This window comes from Onychomys torridus, chromosome 9, assembly GCF_903995425.1.
Source record: "Onychomys torridus chromosome 9, mOncTor1.1, whole genome shotgun sequence".
Lineage (NCBI taxonomy): Eukaryota > Metazoa > Chordata > Mammalia > Rodentia > Cricetidae > Onychomys > Onychomys torridus.
This window is the reverse complement of record NC_050451.1, coordinates 59,069,841-59,089,586: the sequence shown is the minus strand read 5'-3', so window position 1 is coordinate 59,089,586 and position 19,746 is coordinate 59,069,841. Positions and strand designations below refer to the sequence as shown.

Here is a 19,746-nt window from a genome sequence, read left to right as displayed (position 1 = left end):
TAGGTTTTTAGCAGGCAGGAATAGAAGGTAAGAAGTTTCTAGATGGGCCATCCTCCAGAGCACCACACATCATTGCACGTTATTCACAAACACCTGTATTTCTCCACCTCAAGAAAAAAAACTGAGTTTTTCTTTATCCTTTCAATCAGGGTCACACACACTTGCACTCCTAGCTACTTGGAAGGCTCAGGCAGGAAGAGGGTGATTTTGAGGCCAACCTGGGCTACACCGTAAGACTGTGACTAAAAAGGAAGAAAGGGTGGGGAGAGAGAGAACAAAAGAGAAGAGAGGAGAGAGGGAAGGAAGAAGGGATAGGGAGGAAGAGAGAAAAAGAAAGAAGTTACATCGTGTTGTTTTCTGGACAGCTTATTTCATTTCAATTTGTTTATTCATTTGGAGACAAATTCTTACTATGTAGCCCAGGCTAGCCTCAAACTAACCACCCTGCCTCAGCCTCCCATGTGTCGGGATTGTGGGCCTGCCTACCATACTTGGCTTCCAACAGTCTCTGGGTTTATACCACTCCTCCTCAATGTCCTCCTTCATTGCCCAGAGTTCTTCCTGCTGCAGGGCAGTGGCCCCAGGATCCGCACTGACCACACCTTTAGCAAGTGGCACTACCTGATGCTTCTTCCCAGACAGAGGCCAGCTCCCTTGCCCTAAAGTGCTCACTGCCTGGTATGAGTGGATGCTGAGAGTACAAAAGGCCTACCCTGAGGCTACATAGCCTCCGGGCTTGCTTTCCAGCCAAGGCCTTCTAGGCTCTGCAGCAGCTCGCCTGCCCTGCTCCGCCATTCGGAGGCGCAACAGATCATGTGCACATCAGATTCACCCAAAGGAATGCCCCTCCTCCATCAAGCTGTGGAAAGGAGAGGCCACCGGCACAGGCACCTTTCCTGACCTCTTCTTGACCTCGCTTCCTCTTTTCTTTGCTCTTTAGAACCTTAGGTCTCTCTCTTAAGCAAATCTTCCCACCTCTACAAAGCCCAAGCCTACTCTGCAGAGACCAGGGGAAATCTGCTTGTCTATGACCTAGTGACCCTGTTAGTAAGAGGAGAATAACGAGCCTGCTGCTTTGGGGAACTGGCAGGGGTGCCAAAGAGACTGTAGGTGACATCAGAGCTCCGCATGTACCAGGCGCGGTCCTGGGATCTACGTTTTCATTCGTTTCTTTCATCTCTTTGCCATAAGCCTCAAAGAAGTATAGCGTTACCCTCTCCTTTCCTATAGGTAAATCCTGACGCGTGTGCAGAAGACACAGCTGCCACTGAGCAGAAGTGGGACTTGAACCCAGGGAGTCAGGCTGCTGCCTGTGTGCCCAGCCCACAACACCAAGCTGTCCCAGGCACTCTACAAACATGGAAGTGTTGCAGGCAGTCTGCATACCGCTCCCTCTCCTCACCAGTCCTGGCCACAGCTAGATTAATGGGCTCTGCTCTGTGCTGGGCAGTAGAGGACGGGAGCCAAGCAGCGATGTACAACCGCCTGCCAAGGGGAAGCCAGCCTAACACCTAATCGGATTAGACACCCTTCCCAGGCCTTCATTCCTCTACCTCCTCCTCCTCCTCTCAGCTCCTCCTCTCCCCCTCCCTCCCAGCAGTTCTACCCTGCCTGAGGTCTGCAGCTGCCCCGGTTGATTTTATAAATGGCCCTTGCAGGAGGTGGGCACCTTGGCTAATTGAATCAGCGCCCAGGAGGCAAGAGGCAGGAGGCTGGTTAGCATCACGGATAAAAAGTGGTGGCGGCAGCAGCTTGAGTGGAGTCACCAGGGAGGAGCCTGAGTGAGCCAGAGAGGCCCAAGCAATCTGGGTCCTTCTAGATGCAGAAAGTCCACAGTGGAACCTCCTGAGACGCCCCGCTGTCAGCATGGGGCAGGTTTATGCAGATCACACCCAACACACACGAACAGCTTAAAACGCTCTGGAGAAAGTCGGAACAATGGGAAAAGAGAGAGTCAGAGAAGAAAAGGAGAGAGAGAGGGGCATAGCACATTGGTGGTCATGAATTTGGGTACACACCTCTAAGCTGGGGGACCTGTGTTCTGACCTGACCTGCAGCCATTGCATAGTTAAGTTGTGTGTCACACAATGACTTCTCAGTCAACTGCAAGCTTTATATACAACTGTAAGAATAAAGCAGATGAAGAAATTCCTCCTGCCTGGTTGGTTGGTTGGTTTGTTTTGGTTGGTTGGTTGGCTGGCTGGTGGCTGGTTGGTTGGTTTTTCAAGACACGGTTTCTCTATGTAACCTGGCTATCCTGGAACTCACTCTGTAGAGCAGGCTAGCCTCAAATTCACAGAGATCTGCTGCCTCTGCCTTAAAGGCATGAGCCACCACACTGCAGCCTGGTATTTTCATGGTTCTTCTTCTATGCTCAGATGTTTACATACACAAATACCATTGTGTTACCATTGCATGTACTATTTCATACATAAATAAGCTCTACATGTTTGTATCCTAGGTGAAACAAGCTATGCTATACATATAAATATAAATATTATAGCTATAATACGATTATATAAATGTATATAATTTATACATTCCACGCATATATATGCCATTTAGTATATAGCAATTATATTAACACAGAGACACATATAAGCATACATACACACATACCATATACCCCAGGTATGCAGTTAGATGTCATCTAGGTATAAAATTCAGTGGTGACAACGAGTAGTGACAAATTTCTCTCAGTGCAAGTCCCTTCAGTAAGCAACCTATGACTGCAATTAAAATATTAAGGTCATCTACAAGTGTCCTAGATACAGCTATGCTTCTCGTGGTATCAATGGATACCAAGCAGCTTGCCTTGAGCCCAGAGACCCTCTCTGGGCTGATGATGTCCTTGGCAATTTCATTGCCCTAGCCCACAAAGGCAGATCTGTTGAACTTGTCCCTAGCAGCCTAGCTGGCTCAGCAGCTCTTCAAGGAGGCCTTGCCTCCAGGTGTCTGCCTGAGCTCTTTGAAGCTGCTTATCTCCCTGACCCATCAGTAGCCATCTGGGCTCACTGCTCTCCACTGAGAACTCCTTGAGTTGGGTTGTGGAGTTGTCTGGGGCTGTGGAGTTCCAGAATCCCCGCTTCTGGGTGACGGGGACATACAATGGAGATGCTTTGTGATGTTTGCTGAATGAACGATGCACACATCATGGCGACACAGACGCAGCTAAAGCTGGCTAGGAGGCACTCATAGCTCCCTTGCAGAATGGGGCACACCCACTGGCTCATTTCCTCTCAGAGGGCATTGAAAGCCTAGTCAGCGTTTCCTCAACAGCCCTCTAAAGACTTTCATTGCCCCTCCCAGCTTCCCTAAATGCTCTGCTTCCGCAGCTACCAACCCTCACCCCACATTTCCCCAGTCAAGCTGGCCACCACTTCCCCTTGTGAGATCACGTGATCTCAGAGTAGCACAACCAGAAAGTTCTGTCTCTTGAAGGTGAAGGGCGCAATGGGACAGGGATCGGCTCAGAATCCCGTAGCTTGAAAGCGTGTACACACTTCCGGAGTAGAATTCTGAAGGTCTGAAGGGACCCGCTCTATAAAGCAGACTCCTGAAACTGCCCCCAGATGGCTTCAGACAGGGAAATTCGTCCCTCAGGACTAGGCACCCACCACGCCAGGCAAGCCTTGCCCCTGCTTGCAGTTTCCACAGGCTGACACTGCCCCCTGCTGGTCATATCCAGCATGACCACGTCAAATGCCACCCGAGGAAATTGGTAATGTGGGGTAGTAATGTGTCCTTTGCTCTGAGACGAGTCTACCCCACTCCTTCACCAATGCCCTTCACCCATAACCTGAGGCGCCAGGGCCCCTTGGAGAATTGAACTCACCCGGATCTTGGAACTTAGATTGGAAGCAAAAGGGCCAGAGAAGCCTCTCACCCACTCCAGCTTACCTACTCCTTCATTAAGTGGCAAAAGCTCCCAGAAAACAAAACCTAGGTGGCCACACACCTGAGGTCTTGAGGGCATTGATCTGTGAGTCTGTTGCTCATTGCTCTCCTGAATTCTAGAACCTCCTCTAGCTCCAGCCCAGCTCTAACTGGACATACTGCAGCCATCTTAATCCCAGTATGTGAGGAGCTAAGTCCTCGCTGGAAACCCCTTCTTCATGGGCCACATCCTGCAGACACCCATGCTCCACCAGAGCTAACTCTCCAACACATTTTGGACCCACTGGAGGACCTAAGCTCCACCTCTCACCCCCAAGTCCACTTCCTGCAGCTTCTGGGATTACTGTCCTAAAGATTTGGCCCAGTGGGATTCCTTATCCAAAAGCCTTGACCTTTATCCCACCCACCCCCCTTACAAATTCTGAGTCTGCCATGAAGGTGCTACTCCTTCACTTATGGTAGGTTTCTGTGTTGATAAGATCTCCCAAGGTTCAAGCTAACCTAAGTCATAATCGCATGTGACACACCTGACCTATGGAGATCGGAGGTCATTGCCAATGCCCAGCACTGGGGAAAAGCAGCCTACCCATACTGATAAGCAGGGAAGAGATCAAAGTTTAAGATTCAAAAATGTGGTTTCCACTGGATGTATATCCATGTTATCCCTAAGTCAAAATTCCAACTGAATGGTGATGGATCAGGGATTCGATAGTGTCAATCAAGCCTTCCTGCCCGAGTCTCCAACTGCTTCCAGCCTCCTCCTCAGCGACATCATCATTCTCCCCAGCCAAGATCCTATCTCCTCAGACCCCTGAAGAACCACCAAACTCCTTCCAACTCTGCAAGGCCCACCGTAAATACCACCTTTGGCTATGAAGCCTTTCTTGGTCTCCCAATGCTTATCTCCTCTGAGGCACATGGCCTTGTTTTGCTCTGTGTGGCACTTATGTCCCCTTCTCAAGGACGGGCACCTGTGCCTTGTCTCTCTGAGCTTCTCATGCCCTGAGGCTGGGAAAGGCTACAGCTTCATATCCTTCATGTTCCATTGTATGGGCTGGCTGGACTAAGATGAGAAATACATGACCCTTCCTCTCCAGCAGCTCAGGTTTTGATCAGGAGAGAAACCATCAGGACACAAAGTCTGTGGGGAAACAGGACACAGGAGGGCCTCGTGCCCTAAGGGTTTAGGGGAAATTGCAGGGCTGGAAGGGCTCCTGGCTCCCATGGTATCACAGGCACCCTCAAATTACAAAGGGCAGGTCTGGGGCAGGAGAGATGTCTCAGCTATTATGTACTTGCTGCTCCTCCAGGGGACCCACATGGCAGCTCCCAACTGCCTGTCAATCCAACGCCTTCCTCTGGCCTCTGCAGGCACTGGGCATGAATGTGGTATACGTACATGCAGAAAAAGGAGGTGGCCAGGTCAAGTCCCAGGAAAAGCTGGCCAGGGCCACACAACAGCTAAGTCTTATTCTTAGTGCATAAAAGACACAATAAGTAATCCCAAGTCTTGGGGCTGATGAGATGGTTCATGGGTAAAGGTCACCACGACTGATCATGACCTGAGTTCAATCCCTGGAACTGACACGATGAAGGAGAGAGCTGACTCCGGCAAGTTGTCCTTTGACCTCTGTGTGTGCAATGTGGCACAAGCCCTGCCTGCCCATACACACAAAGCAAGTAAATAAATGTAAAACAATGTTAACTGCTGAGTGTTCCCACCAAGTCTTCACCCATCCACTGCCATTTTTTTTGTCCTTGCAAAAAATAGACGTGTTTGAAGATTTTCATGCATTCAATGGACCTCACATTTCATGGGTTGGAAACAAAGTCTCCAAAGTTACAGCTCATGGGTTTGGAGGTGGGCCTTTGAGAAGTGACTGGGTGATGAGGGGACTGCCTTTGTTGATGGATTAAGCCATGCGTGGCTACACAGGGAACAGCTTTGCTCTTCCTGATATACTTGGTGTCTCCTTGGCACCTGGTGTCCTCTGTGGTATTATCATGTAAGAAGAAAAGGCCCTCACTGGATGCCCACTCTGTGTTTGTGGACTCCGCAGCCTGAAGACTCAAGAGCTGGAAAAAAAAAAAAAAAAAGTCTCTCCTTCATAAACTACCTAGCCTGTGGCATTCAGTTATAGCAACAGAAAACATCAAGATAAACATTTTCTCAGGGCACCCAGATCTTCTAGGGCCTCTGACCCAGCCTAGGCCCAGGAAAGACCTCAAGGCTAGGTGAAAAAGCATTCAGTGAGCCAGCCACTGAATTCAGGTGACTGTCCAAGCAGCTGGCTGTTTCTGTCAACTCACATTTTTTTTTTTTTTGAAGCTGCTTGCATGCACTTCCTGTTCTTATTTTTTATTAGGTAGTATTATTTCCTTCTTGGGTCTCTGAGAGAGCTGAGGATCAGTTAGTTATAGTTATAGTTTTCCTTGTTAGGAATTTCAGAAAAGAAACTCACTAGAGGTGTAAGTGTATAAATTTGAAAGATGTTATAAGACAGTTCCGTTAGTAATATAAGTCAGGACAGAAAGCATCCACCCCACCTCTCAGCATGCACGCTACAAAGGAGCAGTTCAAAATTAGTTTAATGGCTAGAAGATGAGGGACAACAGCCACCCTCCTTGCTAACCGGAAGCCAGGGTTGTCCCAGGGAGGAAACGTCTGTAGGTGGGAGGCCCACACAAGCCAAGAAACCAGGGGATCTGTGGAAATCCTTTTGTCTCCTAACAGAAATGGCCTAAGTTCCCTTTAGACCCAAGGCAGGGAGAGGAAGTGGAAAAGTCGTAGGAGGAGGGTGGGTCCCTCCAGGGCCCTCTTCCTGCTCTGGGCTGATGACTCACACTGTAAGCAAACACAGCAGCCCAAGCCTGGGGCTCAGGATGGGACAGTGACCCAAAGGACTCCGGCAGAAGCCCCCTCCACAGCTCCCAAAGACCTCTCTGGGGAACCACATCCCCCATCTCCCGGCTACTCCCTTACTTTGGGCCTTTTTTAAGTATGACATTGTCATACTCAGTTACCTGTGGCCAGCCAGGCACAGAGGAGTCTTGCTGGAGTGGGTTGGGACCCCCATCAGCAGTGGTGGCCTGCTCCCTCCATGTCTCCCCCTGGAGCTCCCGTGGTCTGTCATATAGGGAGAGGGCAGCCATGCCCTCAGGCTCATCATATATATGGTCAGGTGGAGGGGCCACAGGACCCTCCTGGATGCTGTCGTATAGTGGGTCAGGAAGGGGCCGTGGAGGACCTTTCAGGATGCCCCTGAAGCTCTTCCCCAGGGAGAGAGCCACTGTATCAAATGGTACAGCATATTCTCCCTCAGGGCCCCCTGGCCTTACGCCAGGCACCGGTGTGCCAGGGGAAGGAGAAGGCAGAGAGTCGTGGGGCCGGGAATAGGGGCTTTCGGGCCGAGGCAGCCCCGTGGGCATCATGGACCCTGTGGCTGGCAGGGTTGGAGGCCCAGAAGGGGCGGCATTCTTCTGGGCAGCAATGGCCTCTTCTAGGGCTTGGAAGATCTCATTGCCTTGTCTTGTTTCAAACTCAAAGCTGCCTTCTCCAGAGATACAGCGTCGGCCAGCCTCGAAGGAAAATGTCACCTGTGGTAAGGGGGAAGACATTTTTTTCGGCACCCTTGTTTTCTGGATGTCCACTCAAACATAGATGTTCTGGCCCCGGTCTCCCTCCATCAGAGATTTCTGTTCAAGTTCTCATCCCTCTGGCCCTGTTGGTTGGTGATTATTTAGGGAAAGGCTCTCGCTATGTAGCCCAGGCAGGGCCTCCAACTTTCTCCTGCCCCAGCCTCCTTAGTGCTGACACTCCAGCTGTGTGCCACTACATCTGGCCGACAGTTTCTTCCTGACAAGAACGCTCACTCTCTCTCCCTCCCTTCCACTCGTGTGAACTGATTGACACTCAAGACATGTCAGCCGCTCCCTGCTGTCTCTCTGGCTGGCCCTCCCCTCCCTCCATTCTCTCTTTGTTGGCTTTCTGGGCCTTTCTGGCTCTTCCTCTCAGGTAGCTCATCTTTGGCCTCAACCTGCCCAGTTCAGCCCCTTACTCACCTTGTCACGCCCAAAGCGCCGAAGAAACCTGTAGGGCCAGTCATACAGCTGTGTGCCTGGCTCAGGGCCACCCCACAGCTCCAGGGCACTCGCCCCGGCACGGAGAGTATAGGAGCCTCGGAGCCGGCACCGCTCACTGGCTTCTGTGGGCCTCATGGTCACAGCATATTCCTTACAGGTCACCCCTGGGGAGGAGAAGAAAGAGGCAGCTACAGGAAACAGTGGGCCTCCTTCCACTACCCATCTGAGAGAAGCATGCCAGAAGTTCTCAAGGAAAACTTGTTACCTATGACCCCACCTCGGATCTTAAAGCCTGGGCTGCTGACCTCACCTCTTCCCCTAGAAGGCATCACTCATGCCCTTGGCCACATCACCCTAATTCTGGGCCCACATCCTTCCTGCCAGTATTCCAGAGCCACAGCTTGGTTTTCCGTACTCCATCTCTTCCCTGGTCCCTGCTGTCAAAGCTACAGGTAAAGCCTGATGTCCCTCCCCATGGGTGGAGCTTAAATGGAAGAGCCCCCCCCCCTCCTTCTCTCTCCCCTATGTCTTCATCCCCAGCCCACAAAGCAAGAACTAGGCCTCCCTTATCTGCACTGAGTTCTCTATTCACAGGACACCTGCACAGCCAAGCCCAGACAGACAGCAATTCTTTCCTCATACAACCACTCCGGTGCCACCAAGACCTTCAGCCTCCATCAGGACAGGGGGAGCCAAGGGTGACAAGCTGGTCTCCAACCACCTTTGGGCCACACCAAGAAGCCAGGAAGAGGCGCTTCTAAGCAGGGCCCAGGGGTGACCACAAGACAGGAAGGCTTGACCCTGCAGCCAGTCTCCACCCCCCCTCCCACCCACCCGCCCCAGAGAGCGCCCCCCCCCCGCCCCTCCCCCTCACCTCTAGTAGAACTGCTATACAATTCATTCTCCTCCATGCAGGGCCTGTCATTCTTTTCCTCCAGTCCTGAGGGCTCCTTCCTCTGCCCCTGAAGAGGTGGTCCCAGGTCTTACCACCAAACCCCACCCCAAGGCCACTCTGACCCACATTCTTTCAATGCGCACCCAGCCTGCTGGCTCTGACTGCACTTTAAATTGGGTTCCCATCAAGAACTCCCCTAAAGAGGGCTTTGTTTCTTCAACGCCCCCTGCCTGCAGGAAGTATCTAACGTAGCCCTCATGTGCCCATGCACAGCTTTGTACCCCTCACCGGGAAAGCCAACAGGCAGATGGCCTGTATCCAGTCACTGCGCTCCGCTGAGGGGGCTGCCAGCAGGTACAGACGCTCCTTGGTCTCCAGGATGAAGGCACTGGTGTCCCGGGGACTGCTGGCCTCACTGCCTGCCTCAGCCACCCGTAAGCAGTCGCTGATGCGGACAACCTTCCGAGTGGCCTCTCCTCGCCGTGTCTTCTCTGGGCCATCCTGGAGCTCCAGTCTGGCCAGGGCACAGCCAGACTCTCCATATAACACGGCTGTGAACCGGCGCCACTTCTGCGCCCAGGCATGACAGGTAGAGGCCAAGAGGGAGCCATCAGAGGTGGAGAAACAGTCATTAAGGGGAGAAGAGGGGCCGTGGGAGAGGGAGTGGGGTGGGGCGGCAACACGGGATGTGGAGAAATAGAGGTGCACATCACAGAAGAACCAGAGAGGCAGTGAGGACAGCGGAGACCGTGGAACGGGACTAAGACAGCTAAAGATCAGCCAGGAGACCAAGATTGGCAAGCCCAGTAAGGACCACAGTTCATGGCCTATGGATGTAGAATGCAGGAAGACAACAGGCCCATCTGTCAGGTACTGGAGAGAAGAGCCTGAGTCACAGAAGCCCAGAGAAGGCAGTAAGGGGAAGGCAGGCTAGACCAGTGACAAGTGTGCACTCCATGGGAAGGCTCTGACTCCAAGGACTTCCAACAACTTTCCTTTTCAGGAAACCAAGAGCTAGAGACCCACACAGGGAGAGGCAGGGACTTGCTGACAGCAGGAGGCAGAGGATCTTCTCCTTCAAAGAGGCTAGGGAAGGAGGAGGTTGGAACACCCTGGGGGCGCAGCTTCCTAGCAGTCAAAGGTGAAAGGAACCTCCACACCATCCCCAACTGGCCCCCTACCTCTTCCTGCCACCTCACCTCCCCCCAACCCAATGGGGAGCAAGAAAACAAAGAAAAAGATGAAGTTGGCATCTGCTTCCTTCCCCACCACACACACACGAGGACAAACAGCCCTCAGCAAAGAGGGTAACCTGGGACCTGGTTTAGGAGGCAAAGCACCTGAAAAAGGCAGGCATCTTCCCCAAGTTCTTGTCCAAATTGGTGGAACACATGGTCTCAAGAGGGTCAAGGACATTAAGATCCCCTCTAGCCCAGGAATTAGCGTACCCTCCCCCACCCCCAAGCTGCTCTGCCCAGCCCGTACCCAGCCCAGCTCTTACCTTGCCGAAGGTCTGCTGCTGCTGAAGATGTAGGAAGCCCTGCTTCACGGCCCCCTCCTCCATCCTGACCATCACGGTTCAGTGCCCCACAGCCATGGCCTCTGCCCTCTCTCCTCTCTCTTCGGGGCCTGTTCCCCCTTCTCTCTAGTTCATTTCCTCTCTGCCTAGAGTTTTCTACACTATTCTAGTCTGCTTGATGACGACAGGCTGATAGGCCCTGTGGTTTCTTGCTCTGTGTGTGCTTTTTTTTTTTTTTTTTTTTTTTTTTTTTTTTTTTTTTTTTTTATGAGTACACTTCAGGCTGAAGCTTCCTTCCTGCATTTCCAGTGAGTAAGATACAATTTCCAAAAAAGCAAAATTTCACACTTCTTCTGAAGCTGGTGTGAGGGACTGAAACATAAGAACAAAGAGGCCCCAAAATCAAGTGGTACAAGAAAGCCAGCAATGAGGGCTCTGTACTGCAGGCAGGATGCTGACTATATCGGAGCTGGAAGAGACCTCGGGAATCAGTCCACACAACCTACTCACTGCAAAGAGAAAACTAAAGGTAGGGATGGTCTGAAGGGCCTGCAAGGCTACCAGCCCAGATCCCACATCTCCCAACTCAGGCAAAGCTAAGCCATATATCCAGTAATGTTCAGAAGCAGATATAAGACTAGCAATAGGGGATCCCCAGCCAGCTGCACGCACGCACACACACACACACACACACACACACACACACACCCCTGCACCAGTCCCATTATATAAAAGTATTTCCTACCTACCAACAATACACAGCCCTGTGGATAGTCTAGGATAACAGCATTCCCTCTAGAGAAAATTTACTCCCCAAGTACAGCTCAGCTGTTGGCTATCTTCCTCACGGGTGTTCCACAGACACTGGGTTTCATGTGGAACTTACCTCAAATCGCAGGAGCTTCGGAATTCCTCATTCTCTTTCATCAGCCATATTTTACGCCTTGGCAAAGGCAGGCCAGGCAGGAGCACATCTGTTCGCAACTTACCTGAGATCATAGAACTGAGATGGAGGGGGGTAGATTGTTAATGCAATGCAATTTTGTTTATTTGTTTGTTTCATTGGTTGGCTTTTGATGTTTTTGAGACAGGGTCTCAAGTAGCCTGGGCTGGTCTCCAATACATGTGTAACCATGCCTAACTAATGCAACTTTTTTAAAATCCCGTGTGTGTGTGTGTGTGTGTGTGTGTGTGTGTGTGTGTGTGTGTGTGTGAAGCATACCTGTGTTAGTCAGACATCAACCTCAGGTATCCGTCCTCACCTCCCACCTTGTTTGAGACAGGGTCTCTTGTTGTTTGCTCCTTATAAGCCAGAGTAGCTGGCCCACAGGAGGCAGCTTCTGGAGGTTCCCTGCCTGCGGGAATTGCAGGCACTAATTTAATAAGGATTTACCTAAGTTCTGGAGATATGAACTCACATCCTCATGCCTGCATTGCAACTGACTCATCTTCCCTGCCCCAATGCAACCTTGGTAATATAACATCTCTCGGTCCCTAATCATAATGCAGATGCCATGTAGAAAGAGAATCACTTTTGGGAAAAGTCATGTTCCATGGAGAAATTCACCTGAGAGCTTGAAGAAGCAGTCTGGAATAGTTAGGGAAACTGAGAATTAGACCATACTTCTGGGGGTAATCCCATAAAGGTGTTTATATAACTCAGCCCATTTCTTCTACCACGGGGTTTCAGTGGCACACTGTTCATGCCGTCTGCTGTAGATGTCATGTGCAGACCAAAGCAGCTCCGAAAGATGAATGGGACAGCTCTGGGTTTTTCTGGGTTTTGGGGGGGAAGAGGGTGTTACTCTAGCTCATTACCATCAGCCTTGCTGCCAGAGTTTGAGCAGGCTGGAACAAACATCAAGGAGCATCACGAATGTTGTGGTGAGAACACTGACCTGGGAAGTGGCTAGGAGTATGGAACAGGGCATGGATGGCCTCCTCTGTCTTTAGAGCATCAGAGACTCTTCTCTTCCTTTCTCACCTGAGAAATTCTACTCGAACCCAGGTATACAAAACAGGTATACAAATCAAGCATTTACTGATAATCAAACATAAAGGAACATTTTAAAAAGAAGTCCTTGGTGTATGTGTTATTGTTTATTAAAGAAAGAAGCAAATTTCCATACTTAGATGAGTACATTTGCTCATTTTTACACAAATAACATGCTGGCTTAATATTTGATAATGTATAACATGAAAACCTCATTAATCAATCCCAACATCCTCATTGAAAACGAGGGACACTGGAGGGCTCCTGCAAGTCTACCAGACCAGAGCCAAGTCTCCCAACTCGAGCAAAGCTGAGCCATGTATTGAAATTCTCCTGCCTGCCTCCCATCTCCACTGCAGGGATCACAGATGCTACTACAGTACCAACTTACAGAACACTTGTCCTCAGTGCTTTTCAGAGTGGACTGATACTCTGATTTTACAATCATCAATGCTGAGAATTCACTTCACATTCCCACAGTACAGCTGAGCATATGGTGGCACACACTTGTAATACTAACGCTTGGGAGGTAGGGCCATGAAGATCAGAGTTCAAAGTCATCCCTAGCTACACAGCTAGTTCACAAGGTAAGCCTTGGAAACAAAAGATCCCTCCCCCTCAAAAAACACACACATACATACATACATACATACATATACACATACAAAGTATAAAATGGCAGTAATAATTTGTTTAGGGTCATTTCAGAAGTTGTTGAAAATCCTATGCAAATCCCAAGCCAAAATGCATGTAATAATCTTTTGTGAAACAAGTCAGCAATTCAAAGAGCAGTGTTTTGTTGTTGTTTTGGGAATTTGGGGGGGGGGGGATTTTTTGATTGTTTGTTTTCAAGATAGGGTATCTCTATGTAGCCTTGGCTGTCCTGGAATTCATTTTGTAAACTAGGCTGGCCTCGAACTCAGAGAGATCCACCTGCCTCTGCCTTCCAAGTGCTGGGATTAAAGGCATGTGCCACTTCCACCCAGTTCAAAGATCGGTTTTTAAAATCCAATATTCTAACAATACAACCCAAGGACATACTAATTTTACAGGTGTTGAGGAATGATTGTAGGAAAATATTCCTTTTTTTCCTATTATCAAGCCGTTATGTTTCTATAGCAGCAGAGAACTTGGTGTGTGCAGTAAAAGTACAGCAATTTGTGGCTTATAATAACCTTGGATCTGAGCTAAGCTGTTTCAGGCAGCGTCTCTGGAATTCCATGGTTTGACAGTATGCACAGCGAACAGTGAGCATGTTGTCGGTTTAGAAGCATGGCTACAATGAAGTCTTGCAGAGCAACACAGGGAAAGCACTGCCAGAATCCCCTTAGACTCATTACTCATTTGGTTTAGAATTAATTGTCAGTCTTGCATGGTCAGAGACCTTTTACAGTGGCCTTTTTTTTCCCTACTCCATCCCCCATGTTCAGTTTCATGATCCCATATGGGGTTGCGACTCAAGAGTTTAAGACCCCAGGCTCTAGAGAGTCCAGTTTACCTGGAACCTATGTGGTCTTTGCCTCTGCCTCTTGGAGAGAGATGGGGGTTTGGAGTCACCCTGAGTGCAGGCAGAGCAATAGCCTTCAAACTCTAATGGGCTGATCTTATCAAAAGCACAGGTTCCGGCAGTGGTGGCTCATGCCTTAATCTCAGCACTTGGGAGGCAGAGACAGATGGATCTTTGTGAGTTCAAGGCCAAACTGGTCTATAGACCAAGTTCCAGGACAGCCAGGGCTACACAGGGAAACCCTGTGGTTCTGAGCAGTGTGGGAGTATATGTCTATAATCCCAATGCTTGAGAGGTAGAGGCAAGAGGATTACAATAAATTCAAGGGCAGCCTGGTCTTTATGGTGAGTCCCAAGCCAACAAGGGTTACACAGCAAGGCTGTGTCTCAAAGCATCAAAAGAAAATCAACCCTAAAAAGAACAGATTCTTATTGGATGGCTCTGATGAGATACTGCTGTGGAGTGGGCCAGCACATGCCTCACAGGTGTGCAGAAAAGAATGCTTTCTTTCTCAACCAAGCCCCTAACCTTCCAACCTGAAGGTAAACCGGGTCTATCCCATTCAGAACCACAGGGGGGCGCCCAGGCTTACCAGATTCCTCGGAAACTTTTTAAACCTGGCCTCACATATTCCAAACACAGGATCCTATCCCTGGCCTGCCGAAGCTGGAGAGACACTCTTCCCACAGCCATAGTCTGAAAGGGGTAAGGAGCTAGAGGCTACTAAGAGGACACACGTCTTCCATCACGTTCAACTTCGCCCGGCCAGGTTGGGAATCCTGAAGTGGAAACACTAACCGCCGTACCTTCTGCCTGGCCTCTGGGGAACCACAGAGCAGCAATCAAAACTCCATTCCCACATACAACAGAGGTGTAGAGAATGAGAAGGCTTTGGGGTCTGTAGGCCCCAGTGTCGGGAAGCAAAAATACCACAAAGGAAAGGATTCCCAAGGTTCATACTGAGGGACTGGTGGGGTTTTGGCTAGCCCTTGGCTTCCTTACTCAGGGATTAGGCGACTCCAAATGATCTTTGAGGTGGGGGAGGGCAGCTACACAATGGGCAGCTCTGGGCACACAAGAGAAAGGTTTAAAATGGGCAGAGAAATGATGTGGACATGAGAAGGATAAAGGACTGGGCAAAGTAAGTGAGGATGAGGACAGGTGCCTGCCACCTCAGCTCCAGTGGTTCCTGACTGTGGAGGGTAGGATAATACACATCCCGGGATTCACTGTTAACCCTTGCCCTTTCCCCATTAAGTATGTACAATGGTCCTCCTGTATCCATGGTTTCATAGACTGTAATTCAAAAATTACTAAATGGAACACTCCAGAAACAAGCAATCCTTAAAAAAAAAAAAAAAAAAAAAAGTGTAATGACACATTTCACTGTTCTACTTTATTATCTATCATTATGCATCTTATTGTGGCTACTTTATAACTTTATCTTTTGTATATATGGGGAAACTGCATATAGATGTTTCCTCCTGTGTAGTTTCAGGCAATGTATCTCCCAAGGATAAGGGAGGCCTATTGCACGAAGAAAAGGGTTCAGTTCTCAGCGCCTTGGACCAGGAAAGGCACCAAGTAACTTTAAGAGCAAACTGGCCAGAACTGAACAGAACTGAGGGAGAAGGGTATAGAAGAGATGAAGTCAGACCACACAGCATCTATTCAGTGAGAGTCCCCTTAAGGACTTTAAACAGTAGTGCAAATTATCTGTATTTAAGGTTAATGTCGCAGAGGGATGGAGACTCACAGGAAGAAGGGAAGCCACAGCAGGGACCAAAGAAGGGCTTAGAAGAACTGTAACAGCCTTGGACCAGGATATCAGCAGTGAAGATAGGAGTCGAGTGGGGTGTGTATTAGATATATGTTCATCTGGACACGAAGGTGAAGACTGTGGAGAACTATGAGGCTGAATAATCAAAATCATTCCTGAGTTCATTTTGAGAAACTGGGTAAATTGGGTGAGGTACCATCGGAAGGGCAAGAGAAAGGGGGAACCAAATGTATCAGGAGAGACTGGACAGACCCCCGAGTAGTTTAGCCCACCAGAAAGCTATAATGTCTACCCAATCAGCCAAGCAGGGAAGCCAAAGAATGGCACTGCCACCAAGACCCCAAGAATCTACAACTGTAGAGCGACACAAAGCAGGAAGCCCCTGATTCCACCTCTCCTTACACACACCTTCGCCTCTTTACTTTCAAGGAACTAATGATTGGCCACTGGAAGGTTGGAGAAAGAGAGGGGGAAGAGAGGGAGAAAAGAGGGCGAGAAAGAGATTAACAGGGAGAGCTTGCCAGAAACAACAGTAAGCTCTGCCTTACTTCTGCGTCCTAAATCTTCTGAGTCAGTCTCATTCACTGAGCCAATTTTGCAGGCTGAATCCCAGCTACAGGGAAGTCTGGGTAATGTAGTTCCTACTTGTCCTACCTTTGCGAACCAGAAGACACCCTAGGAGGTAGACGGAGGTTGAAACGACCGCTGAAAACCAGCCCAATATATCCGCAACAGAAATACTGTGGGCCTCGTTACCATCCTCATTTGCACCGCAAGCCGCAGCCCCAGTAACAAGGCAGGTTTAGCTCTGTTAGCAAACTTAAAATAACTAATGTTGTCGAAATCCTGCCGATTTAATCTGGGAGCCTTGAATATAAACCCGAGTGGAATCCAATGGAAAATAGGAATCGACATTCTCTAGCACAGAAAATTGTTGGTGGGGACTCGGGCCTCGGCGTGCAGATATTGACCTCACCCAAGCCAAGAGGGATAGCTTTTCCCTTCAGACAGGGGATCCTAAGTACCTCTCCCAGCATCAGACCCCTCCCGGAGACTGCCTGTAGCATGGTCAAAATAGCAATCGTTTTTTTTGGTAAAATTTAACGGCGGCTCTCTACATTTTGATCACCGCTAATTGGAGGCTATATCCATAGCTGTTAGTGGAGGAGAAAAAGACATTAATAAAAACAAGGCGATCGCTACTGGGGTCGCTGGTGAAACCCGGATCAGGAAACAATGACCCTGGTCCCCTTAGAACAGGCTAGAAAAACACAAACGCGGCCTGGTTAAGAACAGTGTTCTGGGAAGGCGTGAGCGGTGCAGGTAACCCAGGTGGAGGTCTTTGGCTCTGGGGCAGGGACGTCCAGCGGCAAATCAAGCAGGCCGCACGTGGACAGGCGAAGCAGGGTGCAGGGTTCCGGGTGTAGCCCTGACAGCACAGCACACGGCACGGCAGGCAGCGTGGTCCACTTCCACGCGGCGCCCGCCCGCCCGCCCGCGCGCGAGAGCGAGCGCGGCCCCTTTAAAAACCCATGTAAACAAAGCTTTGTTCCCCCAGCTCCCCTCCCTTGCGCTCCCCCGGCCCTCCGCTTCCTCCCACCCGGCGTCTCCGGGCCGCTGACGTTGCCCGCGCCGCTACGCCGTCCCAGCTGCGCTGCGCATTCTCCAACCTGGGCCGGCCGGCCGGGGCCTGCGCAGCCGAGCGGCGCTACGCCACGAGCGTAGAGCGCCGAGGCCCCAGCGCGCAGGCGCAGCGGCGACGACGGCGGCGGCAGCGGCGGCGGCGGCCCCGGCCGAGGTGCGCGCTGGGGGGGAGGGGGGGCCTGAGAGGAGCATGAATGGAGCAAAATGGCGGATCATGTGCAGGTGAGCGAGCGGCGGGGGAGGGGGCGGCCGCGGGAGCGGGGCCACGGAGTGCGGGGCGCACGCGGGTCCCAGGGCTCGAGCCCGCCCGGGGCCCGACAGGCCGCGTCGCCGCCGCTCGGAGAGGCCGAGCCGCCGCCCGTCCCGCAGCTCGGGGCCTTTCCCGCCTCCCGGACCGGGGGCCTCCGCCATCCCCTCCCACCCGGCCCCACGCCTCGCGCGAGGCGCTGGAAGGGCAGAGTGGTCAGCTGGCGCGCACAGCCGCGGCCCGAGGCCTCCGCGCAGCCCGCGGGGAGCCCCCCACACCCCCCAAGCCGGGAAGGAGAGGAGCCCTCGCTGACTGTCCTGGGGGGCCCCCCAGGTCACACCGCCGGCCTTCCGCGGTCCGCAAAAAGAGAGCCTCGCCTCGCGGACCCCTCTCTCCCGATTCTTTCCTGTTGCCTTCCTCCTCACGCCCCCGAATCCGAGAGACCCCCACCCCACCCCACCCCACACCCCGGCCGGCCCACTACCCCCCGGCCCCGAAGCGTCCTCCGCTCCCACTTCCCATTGGCACAACCTGGAGGCCCGAGCACCCCGTCCTCCAAAATGGGAGCTGAGGCCTTGGCCCGCCTCCCCTCGCATCCCTCTTGCCACAGCCTAGGAGTCGAGCGCCCACACCTCCCGTGAAACACGGGGTGGAGGGGGGTGTGTCTGAAACCAGAGCTGCAGGGTTGGGTGCAGACAGCACTCGGGAGGGTCTTGATCCGGCTCCAGAGCTGACTGTGGGTGCTTTGGGGCCAGGCCACTTTTTCCCCCTCATAGATACAGCCAGACCCGGGAAAAAAAAGGATAACCCACACCTAACCCAGTAACTGGAGCAAGTGCAAGTTGCTGTTTCTTGCAAACTAGGTAAAGTTTTTGCTATCTGGGGCTTCTGATACTCTATGGCAGTTACTGATGCAAATCCATTGTCAGGAATCTTTGGATTTTCTATGTAACAAACCCCACAGCTTTGGGGTTGTGGGAAGTAAAGATTAGATAGCAGAGCCGCCTTTATTTTGCACGCTGTGTGGCATCTTTCCCCAAGTTCAAAGAGTAATCGTATTCTGAGTATGTTCAAAGAAAGTGGGATGGTGGGACTTCTAGTCGTTTCTTTGACAGAAGAAACTGATTAAAGACTCACTTCACAAGCTTGAGCTTGGTGGAGCTGCACTCTGGAGTGGGCTGAACTTATCGGGATAGAATTATATCGCAAAACTTAACCACAAATGGAAGACCACAAGATTCGTGTTCTGCAGCAGTGTGGTGGCCTAATTCAGAAGTAAACATGACAGACTGATGATAACAGTAATAGCCTAGAAGCTTCAGTAGTAGCTGTTTCTGTTGTAAAGGCATGAAGGTATTCATACGATTTTCTTTTTAATGTTTGCATCTTTAAAAAGTGGGTAGTTCAAGATTAGCTCTTACACTTAAAGGAACAGAGTCAAAGCACAGAACTGGCTTGAGACTTGCTTAAAGTAAACCCAGGTGAGCCCGGTGGTCGTGACACATGCCTTTTATCACAGTACTCCGTAGGCAGAGGCAGGCAGATCTTCGAGTTCGAGGTCATCCTGATCTACAGAGCAAGTTCCAGGACAGCCAAGACTACACGGAAAAACCGTGCCTGGGAAGGGGGTGGGGGATAAAACCTAAGTGAACCAAAGTTTTTGAGTCCAGTCTTTTTGCTAAAGGGGGGAAATGTGCAGTGAGTATTCTAGAACTTTCTGATGGTACTAGGGATTAAATCCAAGACTTTGAGAATAGATCTCTTGAACACTGCTTCAGGGAGTACAGAAGTCATAACTTTTCAGAGTGCACACATGATGTATTCACATACGTACATAGAGAGATGGCTCCTAGCACCCACCAAGTGGCTTACAACTACCCAGAATGTCCAGGGGATCAGACACCTTCTGACCTCCACATCAGGCACACACATGGAACACATACATACATACAAGCACTTATACATGTAAATTTTTTAATTTTTAGATAGTGTATCTATGGGTTCTGTCTCTAAAAGAAGAATCTCTTCACATCCAGTTCAGTATTTTTTAAGCAATATTGTTGTCATTTTGCTTTACAAGGTCAAAATGCAAAAACAAAGCCATCTATCTACATCGTCTTTTGCCTCAAGGAAGGTCTCATTTTTAGTGGGCTGGTTTTTTTCTACCCACCCAAAAGTAAT

At 50.6% G+C, this 19,746-nt stretch overlaps 2 protein-coding genes across 3 annotated transcripts in view; one reads left to right on the top strand and one right to left on the bottom strand.

The window, feature by feature from the left end:
- Window positions 1-6,497: 6,497 nt before the first annotated feature.
- Window positions 6,498-10,494, bottom strand: Dok2 (docking protein 2). Its single transcript, XM_036199678.1, has 5 exons — window positions 10,377-10,494; window positions 9,164-9,445; window positions 8,855-8,942; window positions 7,960-8,144; window positions 6,498-7,494 (listed from the first exon to the last, which is right to left on the bottom strand). Exons 1-5 carry the CDS (start codon window positions 10,446-10,448, stop codon window positions 6,877-6,879), a joined length of 1,245 nt encoding a protein of 414 aa, XP_036055571.1. The 5' UTR covers window positions 10,449-10,494; the 3' UTR covers window positions 6,498-6,876.
- A 6,924-nt stretch (window positions 10,495-17,418) lies between these two features.
- The window catches only part of Xpo7 (exportin 7), a 92,799-nt gene continuing 90,471 nt past the window's right edge, over window positions 17,419-19,746 (top strand). For both annotated transcript variants that reach the window (XM_036199006.1, XM_036199005.1), the window contains exon 1: window positions 17,419-17,540. In XM_036199006.1, the coding sequence (XP_036054899.1) occupies window positions 17,523-17,540 (18 nt within the window). In that variant the 5' untranslated portion in view covers window positions 17,419-17,522. The remainder of the gene's footprint in view (window positions 17,541-19,746) is intronic.